The sequence below is a fragment of the Capsicum annuum genome, chromosome 2, assembly GCF_002878395.1.
Source record: "Capsicum annuum cultivar UCD-10X-F1 chromosome 2, UCD10Xv1.1, whole genome shotgun sequence".
In the NCBI taxonomy this organism is placed as follows: domain Eukaryota; kingdom Viridiplantae; phylum Streptophyta; class Magnoliopsida; order Solanales; family Solanaceae; genus Capsicum; species Capsicum annuum.
The window spans coordinates 149,735,909-149,753,574 of NC_061112.1; the positions used below are offsets into that span (position 1 = coordinate 149,735,909).

At 37.6% G+C, this 17,666-nt stretch overlaps 4 protein-coding genes across 5 annotated transcripts; 2 read left to right on the forward strand and 2 right to left on the reverse strand.

Moving 5' to 3' along the window:
• Positions 1-945: 945 nt before the first annotated feature.
• LOC107860488 (probable mitochondrial saccharopine dehydrogenase-like oxidoreductase At5g39410) lies at positions 946-6,018 on the reverse strand. 2 transcript variants are annotated; one of them, XM_047407524.1, is made up of 4 exons: positions 5,782-6,018; positions 4,171-5,070; positions 2,831-3,931; positions 946-1,932 (listed from the first exon to the last, which is right to left on the reverse strand). In XM_047407524.1, exons 2-3 carry the CDS (start codon positions 4,945-4,947, stop codon positions 3,248-3,250), a joined length of 1,461 nt encoding a protein of 486 aa, XP_047263480.1. In that variant the 5' UTR covers positions 4,948-5,070; positions 5,782-6,018; the 3' UTR covers positions 946-1,932; positions 2,831-3,247. The 2 variants fall into 2 exon arrangements, with proteins under 2 accessions (XP_047263480.1, XP_016561352.2); XM_016705866.2 differs by having other exon boundaries at positions 5,878-5,970.
• LOC107860490 (UDP-glycosyltransferase 708C1) lies at positions 1,170-2,623 on the forward strand. The gene has a single exon (XM_016705868.2). The coding sequence runs from the start codon at positions 1,170-1,172 to the stop codon at positions 2,532-2,534; it is 1,365 nt and encodes a 454-aa protein (XP_016561354.1). The 3' UTR covers positions 2,535-2,623.
• A 2,777-nt stretch (positions 6,019-8,795) lies between the features above and the next one.
• LOC107860489 (UDP-glycosyltransferase 13) lies at positions 8,796-10,103 on the forward strand. Its single transcript, XM_016705867.2, has one exon. It carries the CDS (start codon positions 8,796-8,798, stop codon positions 10,101-10,103), a length of 1,308 nt encoding a protein of 435 aa, XP_016561353.2.
• A 2,949-nt stretch (positions 10,104-13,052) lies between these two features.
• LOC107860492 (probable mitochondrial saccharopine dehydrogenase-like oxidoreductase At5g39410) lies at positions 13,053-16,444 on the reverse strand. The gene is made up of 2 exons (XM_016705869.2): positions 15,605-16,444; positions 13,053-13,822 (listed from the first exon to the last, which is right to left on the reverse strand). Exons 1-2 carry the CDS (start codon positions 16,259-16,261, stop codon positions 13,136-13,138), a joined length of 1,344 nt encoding a protein of 447 aa, XP_016561355.2. The 5' UTR covers positions 16,262-16,444; the 3' UTR covers positions 13,053-13,135.
• Positions 16,445-17,666: the final 1,222 nt, after the last annotated feature.

Here is a 17,666-nt window from a genome sequence, read left to right on the forward strand (position 1 = left end):
ATTACGTAATATATAACGTATAATATTATGAATATATATATATATATATATATATATATATATATATATATTATGTTAATATATTTAATTATAATATATTATGTTAAATTATGTTAATTATGTTTAATTATATATAACATAATATATAACGTAATATATTCTCACACACACATAAATTATGTTTAATTAACGTACAATATATTCATAAATAAATAAATTTTGAACAGTTTACCGTTCAAAATGATTGTAAAATATATAAATTATGTTTATTTATATATTTTAATTTCTCTAAAAAAAATTAAAAAAAATTAAGAATGAATATTTAAAGGTTAAAAAGAAATATATATATATATATAAAGTTAAATAAGATGTAGGATATTTTGGTAATCAATCAATTTATTCTTATAAATTATACCATGCATATTACTTTGAATACAACAAACCAAACACTCAATAAAAATAATCCCAGCATAATAATCCCAGTATAACTTTCCATCACAACTTATCTCAGCATAATTAATCCCGATATAACTTGTTTTCAAACCAAACGACCCCTATGTATATTCATTCAATTATTTTGTTACCTTAAAAGGTTTAAGACTTTTTTTTTTGTTTCCCATCCGGTGTCTGGTACCCACATTGGAGCCCGACTAATCCGGATTCGCGCTGGGTAGAGCCCCATTCGGAGGTAGCGCTCCCAACAAAGTTTTACTCCATACCCAGGGTCGAACCCTCGACCTTTGGTTTGTAAATCAACATTTCGTTTGTAAATCAGCATTTCGTTTTAGTAGGTGTATGAAAGGAAATATATGTCTGCATTAATCAATCCCTGGAATCATAATACAATACTACTACAGTATCATTTATGATTGCACTAGCAACGCAGTACTTTATACTAGAAGGCAACAGTTTCTTGTGCTTCTGAACTGATTTTGGAATTTATAAATCAAAAAAAGAAATGGTAGTTGAGATCTTAAATGAAACATGATTCCAACAATTAACAGCCACCAACATGCAGGGTGGTTGTTGTGTTAGGTAGAATGTGAGGCTTACAAAGTCCAGTCTTCTCCGATAAATATAAAGATTCTCAGGTTTTTTAAACCTATATCATCACCGTTTTTAACTGAGACTCAGGTCAAGCAACAACTTCAATCGATAGATTTTGAAAGATGGAAACTCATGTCGCGCTACTTCCAAGTGCTGGAATGGGGCATTTGATGCCATCTCTTCGCCTCGCTGCCATGTTAGCTTCTCGTAATTGTAAGGTTACTATACTCACTGCCCAGCCTACTGTCTCCGCTGCTGAATCTAACCATTTGAATAGCTTCTTTTCCGCGCATCCACACATTCAGCGCCTTGATTTTCATGTCATTCCCCTCCACTCATCGAATCCTCACGATGATCCTTTTGCCCTCCAGTTTGAGGCTATTGTTCGTTCTGTTCATCTTCTTCCTCCTCTTCTATCTTCTTTATCTCCACCAGTTTCCGCTCTTTTTCTTGACATTGCTGCTGCAGAATGTGTTGATCAACTTGCTGATGAACCATCATTGTCTATATCCTATTACATCTTAAGTATAACTTCTGCTAGATTTTATTCTCTTATTACCCACCTACCCCACTTGACTCTTGAAGGCAGTTGCAACAACTTGCAGCTTCCTAGTTTACCCTCATTTTCAGTGTCAAATATTCCTCCTGTTTTATTCAATCCAGAGAATATCTTCACAACGCGGTTGATATCAAACCTTCGAGCTGTCTCCAAGGTTAAAGGTGTTGTTGCCAACACGTTCCACTGGTTTGAACCAGAGACGATTGAAGCCCTCAATAGTGGTAGGACAATGATCACTCTTCCACAGTTTCTGCCAATTGGACCTTTCAAGTATCACAAATCCGTTTGTGAAAACACTTCTCTTCCTAAATGGTTAGATGAACAACCTGCAAAATCAGTTGTTTATGTTTGCTTTGGAAACAGAACAGCCATGTCAAAGGACCAAATAAAAGAACTAGGGGAAGGTTTGTTAAAGAGCAAGCAGAGGTTCCTCTGGGTATTAAAATCAGTCAAAGTGGACAGAGTAGAAGAAACAGGACTAGAAGAATTACTAGGTAGCTCACTCTTAGGGAGAATTAAAGAGAAAAGGCAGGGAATGGTTGTTAAGGAATGGGTGCAACAGGAAGAGATTTTATCACATCCTGCCATAGGAGGATTCTTTAGCCACGGAGGTTGGAATTCTGTAATGGAAGCTGCTAAGAGTGGAGTACCCACGTTGGATTGGGCGCTAAACGGGGACCAAAGGTTTAATGCAGAGGCGATGGAGAAGGCAGGCTTAGGGTTATGGCCAAAACATTGGGGTTGGCTGGGCGAGAGATTAGTAAAGTCGGAAGAGATTGAGGAGAAGATTACACAGCTAATGGAAGATCACAAGTTGCGGTCCATGGCTCAGAAGGTGGGAGAAGAAGCTACAAAGGCTTGGGAAATTGATGGTACATCAGAAAAAGTTCTTGGACAAATAATTGAAATGCTGAAGCTCAAAGTTTGAAATGTTTTATCTCACCTTTTAAGTTTTTCCTGTCCTTACAAGAAGTAGTAATTTACCTATTAATAAGATTGGCTGCCAAGTTCAATCAAGATTATCAAATTGTTTACTTACATTACCCGTACACACACACATGGCAGTTTAGTGATCTGATGCAGATATTATTCCTCAACCAAACAAGCATATGAAAGTGATCAGATACCTAATTGTTCTAATTACTTAACTATTTCTATTTTCTTTTCCTCTGAATTTGACACAATAGCAGCATAATGATGACAGGAATGTAATTGGGGCCACACCTTAATCGTTAAAAAAGCATCTAGCTCATCTATTTGCACCAGCCATCATGATGCTTGATTCAATCATCAACTCCGCAAAGCTAGTTTTTACGTAATATTTCCCTCAAGTGGCCTGGAAGTGGGACAAATGGTTCATTTTCCGACTAGCTTCACACAGATGTAGAATTTCATCACTATGCTACTTGAAACCTCTACTACCAAGTCAAAGCTTTTATCTCTAACCTTTTCTCAGATCATCCAGAAATCAAGATATACAGGACTTGACAGACCTACTAAATTTTCAAACAAAATAAAGCTTATCCAGTTACCTAAGAACATTAAAGAAGAAATGAATACGGCCAGGGATTCTAGAGTTAGCCTGGAAAGTGAAATAACATCAAAAGGTTTTGACAAAAACTGCAGGGAACTACCATTTCGTTATACCGTTTTCTTTGAAATAACATCAAAAGATATCCCATTCTTTTGAAGCCTGTCTTGGAGGTCTGTCGGGCCAAACACAATCCCAGGAGGGAAAACACCTCCTTTTGGAAGACTGTCTCGTTCCTTGAGCAATATGAGGGCACACTGGACTAGAATGCTTGGAGTTGTCAAATAACCAATCTCAGGTCCCATTACTCTTGTAATTATCTGCATATCAGGTTTCCGATTTCCTTGTGATGCAAGACTCCCATCAGTAAACCCATGTCCGACAAACCACATCTTAAAGGTAGCACTTGCCACTTCATCCTCAGTTGGACCTTTTTTCCTGAAAAATCCAAGACTGAATACTGAAGGGAAGTTCAAGAGCAGCCACCTGCCTATACCAGTTTTACCAAAGAGAGCAATGAACTTGCCTACTGTAATGAAACGAACAACACCTAACAGATATTTCGAAGCTATCTTCATACCAAAGTGAGCTGGCTTTATGGTAGACCAAAATTCCTCCCTCCTCTCAATCTGTTCAGTGCTTTCATTAACACCAGGTAAACCATGAAGATTTTCAGCCAAACATGAAAGTGTTCTCCGCACCACAGTTGCATCTGCTGATGGTAACTTTACAGCCCAAAGCCCAACTTCTTTTAGGTGATTTATCATTGGACCTTTAGAAGAAGTACCAAGAATCTGAAACAAACAAGAAAACATTGGAGAGTGAGACAGAAATACTATGTTTCATATATCTGAGGAATGTAATAGCTAGCAAATATTGCAGGTATATCAAGCTTAAATGTTTGCATTGAACACTTGGCTTCTTTAATATGGTAAGTCCTTTCTTACACTCACAACTCCCTGTTAGAGCGTATGTCATTGAAATCGGATTACAATTCAGGAGGGCACTGAGTTACATTTGCCGTGCATCTTACCACAGGACGAGGCTTCTTGGGTCTGGAGCGCCTTAGTTCCTGTAATTTATCCGCATTAGCCACACTAAGCACGGCTGACTCATACGTCCCCAAATTTCCAACAATTCTCTTATCCGATTCTAAACTAATGTACGCCTCAATCGTACTGCAAATTGCCGGCGGCGTCCACTGTCTCGAACTGAACATCCATCCTAATTCAGCAGGAACAGAATCAAATCCACAGGCCGAAACAACCAACGAGCCATTTTCCACAGCTTTATCATGGTACTTCACTTCCATCCTCTCCATAAACTCAGGCTCTCCACAAATATCCAAGTAATCGCAGCCCGAATCAACACACGCTTCAACAACGGGCTCGCCGTAAAGGCGAAACGGGCCGACACAGTTGAGAATGATCTTAGTCCGGGAAGCGAGGTGACGAAGTGAAGATGGATCGTTGGTGTCGGCGGCGATAATGGGAATTTCGGGTGGCGGGTTCGGGCCGGAGGCCCATTGTAGAGCCCGGGAAAGCCTGGAAGCGTTACGGCCTGCTATGGCTAAGTTTTTCAATGGGGAAGATGAAACGTTGAGGAATTTGAGAGCTTCTCTAATGACGTGTTTGCCAGTAAAACCTGAAGCGCCTAAGATTATGACGTCGTAAGTTGGATTTGGACTGAGTTTTTGTGACATGGCTCGATTGGTAATAATTGTATAACATGTTGGATAGTATCCAAAATGGTCCAATATTTTTGGCAAAATGGTCCTATTGCTTTTGTATGTAGCATTAATAGTCCACATCTTTTGGTAAAGCAAAGCACTTATGACCCAGCTTCCGTCAATTTGTTAACGGTCTCCACGTATATATGCCTCACGTTATTTTTTTCTTTCCCGCCAAACTAATCTCAATGCTGCTGCTCCTCCCTGTATTGAAGCGCATTTAAGGCGCGCCATAAAAAAAGACACAGAATTTAGCATCACATATTAGTAAATGATCAAATCATTTATGCTTGTTAACTTGAAATTTTTCGGAGGAACTTTTTTTTTTTTTTTTACATCAAGTTAGCTTTATTAATTATGTTTTTGAAAATATAAATTTGAGTTTATAATTGAAAATATATATTTAGTTTGAAACGAAGGGAGTATTAGGATTAAAGCTAATTGTTTGGTTAGCCAATGAAGAGAAAACTGTTAACTAAGGAGAGGATGATTTTAGAGAGTAGATATATATTACAGATCACAGATGATGATGGCATTTGCTGCTTTAACTATATATATGTATTTGCAAACTGTAGGAAGAATTGGAGATCTGGGACAGGCATCATGATACAAAAGAAGCGGGCGGACTCTCCTGATTAGTTGATAGCATAAAGGAAGGAAGTACTGGATGAAGGTTTTAAAATGTTTTAACTTAACAAGATAGCCCAAAACTCCATTTGGGAGTAGATAAGGAGGCATGAAAAGAAATAAGCTACTTCCATCGGATCACTTTAATTGTCGTCGTCCTTACTAAAAATAATTGTTATTTTAGAAAACTAATTACTCATTTTGTCCTTAATCATAATTATTCTTGGTTGTAATAGAGTATATAATTATTGAGTAATTAGCATGAAAATCTAAACGAAGAACACATACCCATACTCCAATATTCATGTGATTGCTTTGCTTAAATTAACTCTCTTTAATTTTGAGATATTAAAGTGAGAATAATTGTTGAAGAAGAAGAATCACCTGATGAGAGTAAACAAGAAAATGAGAGAGTGAGGAAGAGCAACCCTTCAAAGGTTACGTATTCTTTGTGGTTGTTTTTGGGGGGTTTTAAATGGGGATAGAAGGTTACAAAATTTGGCAAGAGTGGACAAGCTCAAATATTTCCTAACTGAGAATTTTGCCAGGACCAAAAATTTATGACTATGATTTATGAACGTGCATTAAGGCGAGATATTGTTTTTTCATCAAATTAATTTAACTTTTCATTTCTTTTTATAGAAAGCTTTTTAAAAAGAAAAAAAAAATATTGGGGGAGGGGATTACAATATGGAGAATTGAACCCTCACCAACAAGGTGGGAGTTCACGTAACTAACCAACTAAGCTACTAAGATTTCTCTCTTTTTTTTATAGAAAGCATTAACGGGTTCGAAATTTTCATACTTAGAATCAATTTTTTTTTTCATATTTATCCTTAGCATCAATTATTCTAGAATTAAGTGACACGTAAATGAGTAGAAATTAAAGAATTAATAAGAAATATATTGGTCAAATTATCCTTCTAGTAATTTTTTCTTAACGATTGTACCAAAAAGTATCCTAACAACTAAATGGAAATGGGGGGATTAGTAGACTAATCTTTTTAGTAATATTTTGAAACTCTAAATTTGATTACTATTACTTTGTGTGGTTATTTAATATTAAGGGTAGTATGAAAAACAAAACCAGACTCTTAATTTACTAAAATGAACAAATAAAAAAATATTTTACGTATAAAGGCCGAATTTAAAATAAAAAGGAGAGAGTAAATACATATTTAACATATTGGTACAATACAATTTTTTCAGTAATGGGTGTTAATTAAACAAGAGGGACCAAACTGTGCAGCACTAAAGTAGTGCAATGGAAATGGACCCGAAATATTTAAAACTAGGTTCCTTTTACTCTATAAAATTCAATAGCAATAAGAAGGTATAAATACATACGCAGGGTGGTCCATGTGCTATCGAGTTCATCTCAACTCAATACTTTTGAAGTGGGTATAAATTAATGAATAAAATTTAATAAAATTAAAATAAATAGTAGATATGAACTCACAATTTTAAAATCATAACAAGAGATAAATGATTAAGAACCTTAAAGATTGAACCTGTAGAGTTGAAATCTTTAATCCGCCTCTATACATAAATATATTCAGCTCAGATAATCAATGAGCAAGCAAAGCTGTCATAGAAGAGTCTCAGTTTAATTTTTGCTGCTTAGTTAAATTCGTCAATGGTAGTTGAATCGATCTCAAATTAAATATAGTTTGGAGGCTATGTTTTTTTTAAAACTATTTTACCTTCATCTATGCCTTAAGATATAATCTGTTTTTCATTAAGTATTTATTTTATTGAGATATTTATAGTCTTCAAAAATAATTACTATAAAAAATAAAATAGAAAAAGATAATTAATTTCGTCTTGAACTTCTAACATCACAAAATGAATAATTTGAGGTAACTATTTTTAGAAATTAAGGCAAACAATTTGGGATGGAAGGTGTAATTTGCACAGCCAACGGCCACATACAGGACCTCAACCCCCACTTTACCAAAATAATTATTAATACGTATTAAATTCAATCAAGTCTCGAATCAGTAGGAGAAATTACTACTACTAGGTTAGGTACAGTGTAGAATTACATATATGTCATTCAGCTATTTTTTAATTTTTTTTTAAAAAAAAAGGCAAGCGTGACAAAGATTATATTTCCAATAAAACATGCAGAAGAAATAGAAAACTTTGGACTTAAAAAAAAGTGATTATATAAGAAGTCTCATCTCCTTAATAATGCAGTAATCTTATTAAATGGCACCATAATTATTGCTTGAGCGAAAGAAGAATGAAACCTTGACATATACTACAATGCATAGATACATGAACTACCACCTCTATGGAACACAAAGACGTCATTTTTAAAAAATAATGAAACGTTATAATTTTGGCTCTTTTAGTTAAACCAAAAAATTAAAGAAAAAAACTTAATTATGTAAGAAGAGTTGAAAAAAAATTGCTAGGCTGACGGATTGACACGTAAGTTACAAGTTTGGAAGTACCCAAACTAAAGCATGTTATTGCATCTCTTAATTGATTTTGAATTTACACTTGAATTCAAGTGCGTCTTACAAGTAGTAGTAGTAATGAATATGGGTAGCTGAAAGTTTTAATGGAATGTAACCTACAACAATCAGCTTTATAATACTCCCTCCGACACATATTTTAATTGTATGTGTAAAAGAAAAAGTAGACAACTAAAATAGGATTAAATGCAAGCAAGTCTTGGTCCAATAGGTGGTGTTACAAAGACCCGAAAAGCTCCACAGATCTATGACTTTTTTGATCATCTTCAATCATGGGTTATGATGTGACTAAAATCTCTTGCATAGCAACTTAATATTACTTTTGAGGTCTCTTAAGCCTGTGTATGGGGTTATAATTTATTTTTTATGTTTTATTTCCTGCATATGAGGGTAATTTTGAAGCCAATTACCGTTGGAAACGTTGTAAAAAGTAAAATCTAATAACCTGATGATCATTGTTATATTCTAGGCTTCCTCAAAAAATCCAAAAGCCTTCCCAATCACCATGTATAATTTAATATGCTAAAAATTGATTCCTTTACTGTTCCTCAAACTACCAAACAAGCATATGAAAGCGATCAACTACCTAATTGTACTAAACTATTCGCATTTTGTTTTCACTTCTCCTTTGAATTCGACACAATGTCATCTGCACCATACCTTAATCATTAAAAAACATCTAGCTAGTCATTCTGTTTCTGCATAAATCACTCTCCAATTCATCCATTTGCACCAGTCATCGAGATGTCTAATTCTATCGTCAACTCTGCAAAGCCAGTACATATATTATTTCTCCCTAGTGGTCTGGGAGTGGGACAAATGGTTCCATTTTTTCGACTAGCTTCCATGTTAGCTTCACAGAAATGTAAAATCACCTTTATCATCATGCAGCTTGAAATATCTACCACAAAGTCGAGTTTCATCTCCAACTATTTCGCCGATCACCCAGAAATCAATCGACTAGATTTTCAAATTCTTCCCTTGAATACATCAACCTTTCCAATCAATGATCCATTCATCATGCAAATTGATGCTATTAGTAACTCGCTTCACCAGCTCGGCCCTCTGGTGTCTTCTTTGAATGAACCAGTTTCTGCTATTGTCTCTGACTTTATTATTGCATCTAGTCTTTCACAGATTGCTAATAATCTCAACATTCCTCTTTACAATATCTCCACAACATCAGCTAAATTTTACTCGATTGTGGCATACCTTCCTGTACTGTTGTCCAAAGATCCTGCTGCATTTAAGTACTGCTCGAGCAATCTTGAGATCCCAGGTTTAGGATCAGTTCCAAAATCAAGCATCCCTCGTTCTTGGATGGATGATTCACCATTGAGCTATGTATTGAAAGCCTACTTACTGCCAAATGCTCGAGCTCTTCCTCAAGTGACTGGCGTCTTTCTGAACACCTTTGACTGGTTTGAACCAGAAACAATTGCTGCCCTTGATGATGGAAGAGTAACCAGTTCTCTTCCTCTTGTTTTTCCTGTTGGTCCTATGGAAGATTACAAGCTAGGAGAAGACACTCAGTGTTCATGGTTAGATGACCAACCTGCTGAATCAGTTGTATATGTTAACTTTGGAACTAGAGAGCCGATTTCTTCACAACAACTAAGAGAAATAGGAAAAGGACTAGAGATATGCGGATATAAGTTTCTATGGGTGCTGAAAGAAGAGCATCTAGAGTTGTTTGGGAATACAGTCCTGGAAGAGATGGAAAAGAAAGGGAAAATAGTGAAACCAGGCGATTATGAGGAAGCTATTATGAACCATACAGCTATTGGACTTTTCATGAACCAGTGTGAATGGGATTCAGTGATGAATGCAGCTTGGTCAGGAGTGCCAATACTGGCATGGCCACATCATGGTGATCAAAAGTTGAATGCAGAAATTGTAGAGAAGGTAGGATTGGGGAGGTGGGTAGAAGAATGGGGTTGGGGTGAGGAAAATCTAGTGAATGGTCGGGAGATTGCCGAAATGGTGAAAAACTTTATGGGAGATGTTAATATGAAGGTAAACGCTCTGAAAGTGAGGGAACAAGCTAGAAAAACCAAGGGAATTGGAGGGAGCTCTGAGAAGAGGCTAAGGAAATTCATCAAAGCATTAAAGGCAGAACAAAAATGATGTACCTTGACACCATTCTTGGAAGGTTGTCATCAACTATATTGCTCGGAGTCTCCAAAAATGCAGCTACACCCGAGTCAGATCCTTCAAATATGCACTACTTTTGGAGGATCCGTCAAGCACCTACTGGAATTTTTGAAGAGTCGGAGCAACATAGGTTATCAACACTTCCTTTCAGTTGTTGATCCTCTGGTTGTAAAAATAATTGTTAATTGGAGCCTTCTTGTTAAAGTCAAAAGATTGTGGCCCGTCAACACAAAGAAGTTGGAACACAATAAGAATCAATGCAGTCAGCTGTAGCAGTGTTATAGGTGTAAACTGGAAGCTCCTGATATCGGAGATCCACAGGAGTTTAACATACCTAAAAATTGTTAAACGAAATAAAGCTTATCCAGAATCTAAAAACGTTAAGAGAAAGAAAAATGGCCACGGATACAAGATTTAATCCTGGAAAGAAAAATGTTGACAAAGCACCTGAAGGCATTAAGAAACAATAACAACAACAACAACAACCCAGTATATTCCCACACAGTGAGGTCTGGGGAGGGTGAAATGTACGCAATCCATACCGCTACCTCCGAAGAAGTAGAGAGGTTGTTTCCGATAGGCCCCTGGGGCTCAAGAGAGAGAATAGTATAGCAAGGTTGTAATGCAACTCGAAACAGGATGTATAAATAATAACAGTAAATATTAAGGAAATACAAAATAAGTAAAGTACAAGCAATATGAAATAAGAAATAGGAAAACGGATACTCTCCTAGTAGTAAACAATACACTCACAACCTAAGAGGACTACCACCCCCACACTCTCCTAACACCTAGCCCCAACCCACACACTCACACTAGCCTTCAACCCTAATCCGCGACCTCCACACCTTCCTGTCTAGGGTCATGTCCTCAGTAAGCTGCAGTTGCTCCATGTCATGCCTAATCACCTCCCTCCAGTATTTCTTTGGCCTATCTCTATCCCTCCTGAAGCCATCCAAAGCTAGTCTCTCATACCTCCGAACAGAGGCATCCGTGCTCCTCCTCATCACATGCCCAAACCATCTCAACCTGCCTTCTGTCATCTTGTTCTCCACCGAAGTCACTCCCACCTTCTTTTGGATAATCTCATTCCTGACTCTATCCCCTATAGTGAGACCACACATCTAACGCAACATCCTCACTTCTGCCACCTTCAATCTTTGGATATGGGAGTTCTTGACTGACCAACATTCAGCTCCATACAGCATGGCCGGACGGAATGCCACTCTGTAGAATTTGCCCTTAAGCTTAAGGGGCACCTTCCTATCACATAACACTCCCGAGGCGAGCCTCCACTTCATCCAACCTGCTCCAATACGCTTAGAGACATCCTCCTCAATCACGTCATCCCCCTGAATCATAAACCCAAGATACTTAAAACTATCTTTCTTACAAACATCCTTATAGTCCAACCTCACCACCACACCGTCCTCCGGACTCGAGTCACCGAACTTGCATTCCAAATACTCCGTCTTAGACCTACTCAACCTGAACCCTTAGATTCCAGAGTTTGCCTCCAAACCTCCAATTTCTTATTCACACCCTCCCTTATCTCATCAATCAGCACTACATCATCCGCAAATAACATACACCACGGCACCTCACCTTGAATACTCCGCGCCAACACGTCCATCACCAACGCAAAAAGGAACAGGCTAAGAGTCGATCCCTGGTGCAAACCTGTCTCTACCGGAAAATGCCATGAGTCTCCTCCCGCCGTCCTCACCCGACTTTTCCCTCCATCGTACATGTCCTTAATAGCTCTGATGTACGCCACCTGCACTCCTCTCACCTCCAAGCATCTCCAAAGAACCTCCCTAGGGACTCTGTCATACCGCCTTCTCCAGATCGATAAACATCATGTGCAAATCCCTCTTCCTTTCCCTATACTGCTCCACCAATCTTCTCACCAGGTGAATTGCTTCCACCAATCTTCTCACCAGGTGAATTGCCTCTGTCGTCGAGCGACCAGGCATAAAACCAAACTGATTCTCTGAAATGGACACGACCCTCCTCAATCTCCGCTCAACCACCCTCTCCCAAATCTTCATAGTGTGACTCAACAGCTTAATTCCCCTATAGTTATTGCAACTTTGAATGTCACCCTTGTTTTTATACGAAGGAATCATCGTACTCCATCTCCAAGCCTCAGACATTCTCGCAGTAGTGAAAATGGCGTTGAACAAATCAGTCAGCCACCTTAAGCCTGCCCCACTAGCATACTTCCAAAAATCCACCGGGATCTCGTCGGGCCCCGTCACCCTACCACTCCGCATTCTACGAATAGCCTCTCTGACCTCCACAACCTTAAAACGTCTCCAGTAACTGAAATCGCGGCTCTTCTCCGAGCGCTCCAACTCCCCTAACACAATGCCTCTGTCCCCTTCCTCGTTTAAAAGCCTATGAAAATACTCCTGCCATCTCTTCTTAATGTGAACATCTTTCACCAACACTCTACCTTCCTCCCCCTTAATGCACTTCACTTGATCGAGGTCACGACCCTTCCTCTACCTAGCCTTAGCAAGCCATACAACCTTTTTTCCCCGCCTTTCTCCTCTAACCCGCATACAAACCCTCAAATGCTGCTGTCTTAGTCGCCGTAACTGCTAAATTAGCCTCTTTCCTTGCTACTTTGTAGACCTCCCTATTCACCCGCTTCTCCTCTTCATCCTTACTCTCAATCAACTGAACATACGCCCCCTTCTTGATCTCCACTTTCTTCTTAACTTCCTCATTCCACCACCAGTCCCCCTTATGTCGTCCTGCTCGACCCCTCAAAACACCCAACACCTCTCTAGCCGCCTCCCTGATGCAGTTGGCCGCCTTATTTCCCACATAACATCCACGTCCCCCCTACACTCCCACACCCCCATTAAGAAAGCATATCAAAATTTACGAAAACAGTCGGAAGAAACAATGCAATTAAAGCAAAAGTAATTAGTTTCATTTTCCCTTAGGAAGAAGTTCGGGTTTCCCCATGCGACTAAAAGGGCACAAACATTAAGTTAGACAGTATTCTTTGAAATAACATCAAAAGATATTCCATTCTGTTGAAGCATGTCTTGGAGGTCTGTTGGTCCAAACACGATCCCGGGCGGTAAAACACCTCCCTTTGGAAGATTGTGTCGTTCCTTGAGCAAAATGAGAGCACACTGGACTAGAATGATCGGAGTTGTCAAATAACCAACCTCAGGTCCCATTACTCTTGTAATTATCTCCGTATCAGGCTTCCTGTTTCCTTGAGATGCAAGACTGCCATCGCTAAACCCGTGTCCGACAAACCACATCTTAAAGGTAGCACTTGCCACTTCATCTTCAGTTGGACCTTTTTTCCTGAACCATCCAAGACTGAACAATGAAGGGAATTTCAATAGCAGCCACCTCCCTATACCAATTTTAGCAAAGAGACCAATGAACACACCAACTGTAATGAAACGAACAACACCTAATACAGATTTTGAAGCTATCTTCACACCGAAGTGAGCTGGTTTTATGCTTGACCAAAATGCCTCCCTCCTCTCAACATGTTCAGTGCTTTCATTAACACCTGGTAAACCATTAGGATTTTCAGCCAAACATGAAAGTGTTCTTCGGACTACAATGGCATCTGCTGATGGTAACTTTACAGCCCAAACGCCAATTTCCTTTTGGTGGTCCATCAACGGACCATTAGGAGGACGAGGACCAGGAATCTAAGCAAACAGAAAAATGTTAGAGAGAGAGAGAGAATATGTTTCACAGATCTAATGTGTTATTTGATAGAGAAAACACTGACATATACTGTCCCCACAGCAGCATGGTACGTAGTATGGCTTTGTGCAATGATTAATCTAGCAAATGTAGCAGGTATCAAATAAGCCCATCTCTAACAACAAATCTCTATTAAAAGTACGCTTGTAATAAAAAAGTTGATCCCTGTCATACACGGATTCAGTCTATCTATCATAAGGTTATGAATTTCTACCATTACTCATCAGCGCCATCACATATCGACTACGACACACATTTTATGGAAAGAGTTAAATTGGCTCTCAAAGATCCTCATATAAAATAATTTTTATAATCATGCAATCATTCTGTAAAATGAGGAAAAGAACCTTAATATGATTGACTTTGGACTTTGATTGCAGTTTACACCTTCAAAGACATACTGATTAATTGACTTCTAATTTGTAAAGACAAATTGCTTCTTAACCTACATTACTCCTCCAGTGAAACAAAAGAACAGTGAAAGTAGAATAGTTCTAAAGAATTGACGTGTATGACTGTGTCAAAACTTCCGAGGACGGAGCATACTCCTGCACCTTTTCTCCATATCTTTTCTAGGTAGCATTACACTTCCACAGTATTTAGGTCTAATTCCATTACTCTTTCTCAATACTGATGCAATCTTTTCAAGACAAAATCACTTCTCATTAAGCATCAACTCCACAACCTATCTACCATCATTCCTGCCACTTAATTAGCCGACCACAGGACCAGACTGCATCAGATAGTTGTTGGCCGTATCAAGTAGACTGATGTATTCATGAAACTACATGTACATATATGTATGTGAATGGCTTCATAGAAGAAGAAATGAGTGAAGCATAAATCTGGAAGTTTTCACAGCAGTAATCAATGTTTAATACCACTCACAGATTGGTTCAGCTTATATTCATCCAATATCCCATGACACAAGATTTAAGTGTCAATCAGTTAAAATCAGAGAGGGATGTATTGATTGAGAAGCACACTCCGAGTATATCAGTTTCAATTTCTTCTGATATGGCTAAGTAGTGGACAACTTAAATTTACTTAAAATTTTCTCCACAGAAAATGCAAAATTGCCGGATACCCTGAATAGGGAAGCCAGATACAAATGTATAATCAACACATAAATATTAAGTTATATTTTTTTCCCGCATGAGTCGTGTAAGGTTCTCTTTTGTTGATAACTATGGTGTCTAGGTGAGCTTGCGATGGGTAACTCTGTCCACCAAGGTTTGGATAGATGGGAAGAAATTACCTAGTGTTTTTGCCTCCGATGGAATTTGAACTGAGACCTCATGATTCTAAACCTACTACATCGACCACCATATCTTTGGGTGCAACGTGCAAGGCTTTCAAGGGGTTCACGGAATCACAGGCTACTCCACACATAGCCTTAAGGTTTGGTGTCCGGTACTCATATTCTCTAACATTATACACAGTGGCACAGTCAACATTTGACAAGTTCATTCTCAAACTCATAATCCCAGCTGAAGTTCACACAACCTCAAAATCGGGTTGCACACATGGGAGGGGTCAATCTATACTTGTTTCCTTTCTTACATGAGCTATCTAATGGCTATTAAGAAGCTTCTAACAGTCTTTGCTCTTGCATTTGCATCTATATCCATTAATTTTTCGCGTGAAATGCTCATTTTCAATTCAATCCAAGATCATCAATAACAATATGAAATGGAACCTACCAACATAAAGAAAATGCTTACCACAGGACGAGGCCTCTTTGGTCTGTTCCGTCTTAACTCCAGTAATTTATCCGCATTAGCCACGCCAAGCACCGCTGATTCATACGTTGCAAAGTTTCCAACAATTCTCTTATCCGATTCTAAACTAACGTAAGCCTCAACCGAATTAGGAACAGCCGGGGACAACCACTGCCTTGAATTGAACATCAACCCCAATTCAGCAGGAACAGAATCAAACCCACAAGCCGAAACAACCAACGAACCATTTTCCACAGCCTTATCATGATACTTCACTTCCATCCTCTCCATAAACTCAGGCTCTCCAGATATATCCAAGTAATCGCAGCCCGAATCAACACATGCTTCAGCAACGGGCTCGCCGTAAAGACGAAACGGGCCGACACAGTTGAGAATGATCTTAGTCTGGGAAGCGAGGTGCCGGAGAGAAAACGGGTCGGTTGTGTCGGCGGCGAGGATTGGGATTTGGGGTGGTGGGTTTGGGCCGGAGGCCCATTGTAGAGCCTGGGAAAGTTTGGAAGTGTTACGGCCAGCTATGGCTAAGTTTTTCAAAGGGGAAGATGGAACGTTGAGGAATTTGAGAGCTTCTCTAATAACGTATTTACCAGTAAAACCTGAAGCACCTAAGATTATCACGTCGTATGTTGGATTCTGAGACATTTTTGTTGGATTTGTTTATCGATTTTGGGTTAATGGAAGGGAAGAGTGTTGATCAGAGAGTTGGACTTTGAAGACGAAGAGAACAAGGAGAACTAGAAATGTGTGCCGTAACTGCGAGATTCCCTGATTCGGTCTCCTGTGTACCCGAAGTCTGTTGTTTCTAATTACTCCCTTCGTCTCAAATTAAGATAACACAATAATTAAAAAAAATAATTAATAACATACTTAGTTTATCATAGTATTATTATATTTATATTTTAATTTAAAAAAATAATTAATACAAACGATAAAATATAAAAAAAAAAAAATATTTTTTCTTGATTATTGAATAAAAACAAGTAAAATGAAAAATCAAAATAGAAAATTTGAGACGGATGAAATACTTTTTTGTTAGTCCTCGAAAAGAACAATACTCTTTTTTGTATGTTTAAAATATAATATTAAAATATATTTTAATATATTTGACATAATTTTAATTTAAAGTATAATTTTTATTTTAAATTTTATGTCAAATCAAAATATATAATTCGAACGGAAAAGGTACAGGTGTTTTTTTCAGTTACACAGTAAACCAATACAGGGACTCTTTGCACTAAAACTTCAATCAATATTATGACTATGTAAACCACAAAATGCAATTTTTTATTGATTATAACTGTGAGCTGGAAACTACTGGATTAAGTCAAGCGTGTTGCCTCAAACCCTAGGATTGTTTGGTAGAATGTATTTAAAAAAATAATATATGTATTAGTTAATATGTATTATTTATATTTTATTTGATATATTTTTTATTTTATGTATAACTAATGTTTACATTAATTATACACTCTATTGTGTATTAGTAATACCACTTATTTTTTATGTATTAATAATACAAAGCCTTCAATACTTACATTGACTTATTAAATGATAAATTTACCCCTCAAAATATTTTTTTCCTTCTTAATCAAACATTATTTTTTCTTTTTCTTTTTTTTTTCAACTTTTTTTGCTCCGATCTGTAGCCGCTGCTACTTTCTTTTTGTTTATCACCATTTTTAACCTCAACATTTTCATATATGATCATCGTGTAGATTTTTCTTGTTAATTGATTTTGTTTTGTTTGAATTTTGCAGAAGTTGGAGAAGAGATGTTGGACATCATGTCACCTCCATTTGTTTTATTTTATCTCCCATTTTTTCTTGGTTGAGCTTTGTCTCGTCGATGCTAGCATAAGAATTATCTGTATGTGTAATTATATCATCAAATAGAAGGATAATGCTTCCATGGATATTTCATTTCTACAATAGCAGCTACTTACTTCTAAGCTTGAAAGAGAGTATACAAAGAAGGGTACTTTAGTAAATAAAAATCGTTTTATAAAAAATATATAAATATTTATTATATTTAATACATCAAATCAAAC

Bases quoted from the DNA above. Each gene is read 5' to 3' on its own strand.
- LOC107860490 (XM_016705868.2), top strand. From the start codon at position 1,170: ATGGAAACTCATGTCGCGCTACTTCCAAGTGCTGGAATGGGGCATTTG.
- LOC107860488 (XM_047407524.1), bottom strand. From the start codon at position 4,947: ATGTGGACTATTAATGCTACATACAAAAGCAATAGGACCATTTTGCCA. The intron at 3,932-4,170 runs GTAAGATGCACG...TGTTTGTTTCAG, and splicing joins CCAAGAAGCCTCGTCCTGTG to ATTCTTGGTACTTCTTCTAA.
- LOC107860489 (XM_016705867.2), top strand. From the start codon at position 8,796: ATGGTTCCATTTTTTCGACTAGCTTCCATGTTAGCTTCACAGAAATGT.
- LOC107860492 (XM_016705869.2), bottom strand. From the start codon at position 16,261: ATGTCTCAGAATCCAACATACGACGTGATAATCTTAGGTGCTTCAGGT. The intron at 13,823-15,604 runs GTAAGCATTTTC...CTGTTTGCTTAG, and splicing joins CAAAGAGGCCTCGTCCTGTG to ATTCCTGGTCCTCGTCCTCC.